Genomic DNA, 6000 nt, shown 5'->3' with positions numbered 1-6000 from the left:
ACTTGCTGCTCAGCCACAGTCCATTCTTAACAGTGCACTAATCAGGGCACTAACCAGGGCTCAATATACAAATAAAAGTGGCTGATACAGAATTCTGACTTGTTACCAGATGCTTAAGATCTCATTCAGTAATACTGTGACTCCAGGACAAATATTTACATGCCTGCATGCGTTAAAACTAGAAAGTTGTCTTTCTGACCAACAGGGTGACAAAACAATATTATCTAAAATTTTCATTTCCTAAACGCTAGTTTTCTACTGCATACATAATACCTTCCTTGTGTGATTCGTGTTATATACTGTACATGTGACCAACAGTTTAATAAGAAGCAAAGTCTTTTATTTCATAAACCCCTGCCAGTTTACAATGAGAAATTATTACTCTTTTTATTGTATTTTTTTATTATTATTATTTTAGGAAAAGAGACTTTGTGAACAGTAAAACAGTTTCTTTACATTCAGCACTTCTTTTCACTTACACAAAATTCCATTTTACTTAATGTAGTCTAACATACATGTGTTGGTCTCTTGGAAAGCATGTGGAAAAATGTCTTTAGAAGAAAACCCATGATCATAGTTTGAAAACTGAAGGTATCATTTCTTTCTTTTTCTTTTTTTTTCATTTTTTCATTTTTTTTCTTTTTTTCTTTTTTTTTAATAAGAATCCTCTTATGCCCTCTCCAAGTTTATTTCTGAGCTGTCATGCTGGTTTCAGTATGATATAACAGTCCATAAGTGTACTTGGACACTGCTGGAAGGATCATTTGATGTGCTCAAATATAGAATCATCAGATGAGGACAGAGTTTGCATTCCTTGGAAGAGGGAATACTCAGCCTTGTTCTGACCTGTGTGTAATTTTAGTACAATAGTCCGGTGCACAGATGAAGATTTTTACTGTAAGAAGAATGCTACTTATGTACATTTACAAACATTCTCTAGATCTCCAGCTTGAGCCACAGGAGATAACCAAAGGAGGATGCTCTTGAAGAATTTCTTACATTACTGAAGAACATTGATGAATAAAGTTGAGGAAGTTGCCTTGAAAACACTTTGTTTCCACAGAACTCCTTATGGGTGAATGTCTTACTGCAAAGTTCTTTACCATAGCACAGGTATCTTCAGCAGGAAAAATTCAATACATGACAGTAGTTTTCAAATAAAGTCTTCCATCTAGAATATGAAAAACAAACATTTCCTTTATATAATTATATCTGCAATGAATCAAAAATAAGGGAGAAAAAACACAGGATTCAAAAACAGTGTAATTCTCTAAATTGCCACCTACCATAATTTGTGTTTTAATATTAAAAAATAAAAAATAAAAAGATTGAACACCATCATTGTTATTTCATGTGACAGTGGTCAAATTAACACCATTAAAAATTATACACACTTTTTAAGTTGTGAATACTGTAGCACCTCCTAAAGCTTTAATGTATGCTGTACTCATATCAGTGTGAGGGCACTAGGAACGCAGGTGGAGCCCCTGTGCATGTGTTTTTACTGATATGCAAACTTAACTGAATAATGCTGAACAGCAATTATTTCCTTCATGGTTGCAGAGCAAAAATACTCTTGCATGCAATTGTTAGTACTCCCGTCACTAAAGGCATAGCTCATACTTTCTGATTTAGTTATGTTGTTAAATATACCATGTAATGTAACCATTGTGCACATTTGTAGCTATTTATATAGAACCCAGTATACAATATTTAATCCATATCAGCGAAGTATAGCCTCCTTCTCCCATAAATGAGATTAACTGAACAATTACTATGTTAAAGATGTAAGCAAGTCTTTCTCACTATTCTTTTCCACCCAAGTGAGGAGCATATATTTAAGTGAGATATGTGTCATGGCGAGCAAGCTCACCCATCTAGTAACTGTTGACCTATATAACCTTGAAGAGACATAACATATTTTCACCTAATTTATAAATAGAAACCAAATCTTTCTTTTCTGGGAGCATAAACATCTTATGCTCATAGTAATACAAAATAAATAAATAAATAAATAAATTTAAAGAGGAAACAGACGATACATGCTTATTTTGCTGTACTGCAGAATATAAATTGTTTCTGTCTTGTGAGTAAAGCACATTGTGAAACATATTAATACTCCATGGTGCACAACTATGAAATGCTACTTATATTTCAGACTGTAATCCATCTGAATGTACAAGTAGTAAGACAACTCCTGAAGTCTGTTTGAACACCTTCTTTTGGACCAAGTGAAGTAGATCAGCATATATTTATAAAATTTCAGAGATTCTTATATCTGTTTTGGTTTTCTTAGTTTAACCTCTTACTCAAAATTGGTTTTTAAAATTTGTAAAATTTTGAATGAGATCTTATTACACAGGAAAACAGTTGTGTGCTAAGAATTTATATAAGATTACTGATTTTTTTCAAATGGTTAGTTATTATTGAAATGTGCTACTTCACTTCCACAGGCTTCCTTTAATTGCTGAGAGAAAGAAAAGTTTAACTAGAAATTATACAAGTGTACATCACATCTAACTGAATAAATACACCCCTTCTTCATACCCTTTTCCAGTTTTTACATGTATTGTCTGGTTTCTATCAAAACTGCACAGGAAAAAAAAAAAAAAAAAAAAAGTGTGAAAAGAATCTCTCCCACTTTTACAGTGATTCTTATCTAGTGTCCCTCTGGTTTTACACTTTAGCGGAGTGGATGATGACCTTCCCACCAGTTGGAGTGCTTCCACTCAGAACCATTTCTACATTCTCTTTGCTCTTTATAGTCTTTGTGTACTGAAAAGGGATTAAAAAAAATTGAGTAAGGCCTTAAAGAATTTTTTATTCTTCTTTGATGCATGAAGAGAGCTACTAAAATGCTTATGGGAATTCAGGAGAGAATAAAGCTTTGAAAGTGAACTTGGTGAAGCTAAAGGCCTGGTAAACCACCTAAAAGAAAACCTACAGCAAGTGCTGCAGCATGCCAGAGCTACTAGTGGCTATAGTCACACATAATTCTCCTACACATTTTGAATAAACACAGTAGACATTTACAGCACTAAAGCTGTCTGGATACCTCTGTACAAGAATTACTCTGTGTGTATACCAGCACTTTGGCGATCTTGAATGCTGACTTTCTAATGAGTGCTATGCATAATTCCCACAACTAAACATTAGGATAACCTACAGACAGTAACTTGTATTTTATTTTACTATATTAGGCCTCCACATGCATTTGTAAATGAAATATTTATTGAAACATTCTGAATTAAAATTACAGCTGTAGAAAGATGAATCCTTGTAGAAGCCAACAAAAGATCAACAATCTGGAGAGAACAGCAGTACAATTTTTAACAGCCTGATATATTTTACACTGCTTTAGAACCCTATCTGGCAGTGGTAGGAGATAGGCAGTCAATAGGAGATTTTTCATTATTAATGGAAGATGTTATCAGAACCAGTATTCTGTATCTATAGACAATGAACAGTAATAGAAATGACCAGCTTTACAAAGCATCTTTCTTACAAAGTAGGACGATTCTTTATACAATTTACTAACATTTACGATGGATACATACAATAAACATAAATCTTCCTGTTCTACTACCCAGACAACAGACTATTAAAAGGGCATCATCTGTATTCATAATAGACTTAAAATGTTATATAGGGACTCAGCAGCTGGTCTAATATCATTGCTAGGCTTCTTATGAAATATTCTCTATTAACTTGTTTGACTAATTTCCTTAGCATATTTTTCAGGATTCAGGATTCAGAATTCAGGAAGAATTTGACATTACAATTTTAAAATCAGTGCTGTCATGTTATGATGTAGATAAAGCACTTCCATGACTAAGTCATACTTAGTAAGAGTTTGAAATATGATAATAATTGTAAATTAATTCCTTTATTTTCTCAAGATTAATCACAGGAAAAATGAGGCATCAAATGAATATCCTTTTCTTTATAAAAGGTGGCATGTATTGTGCCAACATGGAAAAAGTCACAAAATAGAACTGCCTACCACCCTTTCAAAATAATCATGAGTTTGGGCAAAGAAGAAACAAAAATAATTTCTTTATACTTTTTGTCTAGTATGCTCCTGTCTGTAGCTGAGAATTTTATGTAGCCATTCATGAAGAATGTACACTGTGTAAAAAGCACTGCACTTCCAGAAATAAGATGACTTCAAACTATGGTAGGAAAAAGAGAGGTAACTCCCAGCTTTGAAGAGGAATAATAACTTTGTACCATGTGGTGGCCAAATGCTATAACTCTATCTGATTACTGTCCCTTTTCCTTTTCCAGACCCTATTGCCTTCTTCCTCACTGTTACCATCTTGGTTCTCACTGTCCAAAGGTTCTTCTAAATTACTGGAACTTCTCAGTGTTGTTTTCAAAGCCATCTAAATCACTTTGCCTCTAGGTGTAGCAAGCGTTCCTATCTGAATACGAGTGGAGCATTACCACTGATAGCCCTTCATGTTTTCAGGGCTAAAATTACAAGCAAAATCTACAAGTCATGACATAACTATTAATCCTAAATCCCAAATCATGAGCACACCTCTGCTTCCTGCCTGCAGATCTGCTTTTATTTGGTATATGCCTACGTTACATTACTTTCTATTGTTAGCAAATGCAGAATTTATTTATATGCATAAAAAACACTTTAGGCAAAACAAATATGGATTTTTCACATGAACATATATATATAAACATAAACATATACTACGCAAACTCTCTCACACACACAGTATTCTCTAAAAATGTTTAAATAGTCAATGTCCTTTTAGCTTGCTGAAAATCAATGATTCATAGTAAACTACCTCAGAATTATACACTTAAACACATAATGTAAATACATAAAATATCATTTCATTCAGAGGAATTCAAGCAAAAACACAAATTGGGAAGATACTGCTAAATTTCTAAATAGAATTGTGCATGATTAGCAGATTGTCATCTGTTTTAATTGTTCTATTGCAAATGGCAGTGTTCAACAAGATCACATAAGCTCATGCTTGTAACTAAAAGTGAAAACACTACTACTGTTAAATCTCATTTGTTTTGGGCTGTGGACTGATATGACAGAAATTCTAGCCAGAGTAAGGGAGAATTTTTTAGATCAACTCTTTTTAATTAAGACTCACTTTGAGGCTTTTGAATGAACATGCATGAGTAGTTAAAAGGTCATAAATGTTACAAAAAAAATAACAACAATAAAAAAAATGGATCTGGCATAAAAGTTTGCAATGCTGAAATAAATCATATGCCTTAAAATACATTTCCACAGAGATGTCAACTCGGGGATAATTCACACTACTGTTCTATGGCCAGCCTATAGTATATCTGTGGTCCTAACATTTTCTTGAGTTAAAAATATAAAGCCTCTCAAATATTATTCTCATTAATATGCATCCTTGTAAAATGATAAAATTCTACAATGAAAAGTTAATTGTGATTTTAGTTGCAAACAAAATAAATCATACATTAGAAGATAATGCATGTATTTCTGTCATTCACTGCAAGTCACATCAGGGATGTTTGCCATCCAAACACATCATATTTTAGACTGTATTCTGAGAACTGCTTTAAAAATAAACATGATAACAGTGATAAACATGAATATAATGAGTGAATACTGCAGTCTTTATGATAATCTGCAAATCAACATCAAAGGTGTGATGTCACACCTGAATTTAGTCAGAAGATACCACAGAAAAGAGTACTGAGGAAAACTCTCCACAGTACTTGGGTAAGGAGTTTCCTACAGTGAGGAGCTCTGGAATAAAAAGGAAATAGAAAAAAAAAAAATCACAGAATTTTTGGCAGAATGTCATGGACGGCTAATAGAAAGAAACCCACAGAGATTTTTTGATTAAAAAAAAAAATGTATGAGAAGAAAAATGAATAAGGAAATCAGGAATCTCAATGGAAACTTTGGAAAAGTAAGATTAAGTTTGGGATTTATTTTGTTTGGTTGATTATTACTGGTATTATTTTTTATGATTTTAATTGGTG

At 32.9% G+C, this 6000-nt stretch overlaps 1 protein-coding gene across 1 annotated transcript in view; it reads right to left on the bottom strand.

The window, feature by feature from the left end:
* DACH1 (dachshund family transcription factor 1) overlaps positions 1–6000 on the bottom strand; it is a 371790-nt gene that overhangs the window by 442 nt on the left and 365348 nt on the right. Inside the window, exon 12 of the mRNA XM_032208224.1 lies at positions 1–1171. This exon is cut by the window's left edge and continues 442 nt beyond it. Coding sequence (XP_032064115.1) covers positions 1134–1171 — 38 coding nt within the window. The 3' untranslated portion in view covers positions 1–1133. The remainder of the gene's footprint in view (positions 1172–6000) is intronic.

This window comes from Aythya fuligula, chromosome 1, assembly GCF_009819795.1.
Source record: "Aythya fuligula isolate bAytFul2 chromosome 1, bAytFul2.pri, whole genome shotgun sequence".
NCBI classification, from domain to species: domain Eukaryota; kingdom Metazoa; phylum Chordata; class Aves; order Anseriformes; family Anatidae; genus Aythya; species Aythya fuligula.
The sequence above is the reverse complement of the archived record's forward strand: the minus strand, read 5'-3'. Positions and strand labels throughout refer to the sequence as shown.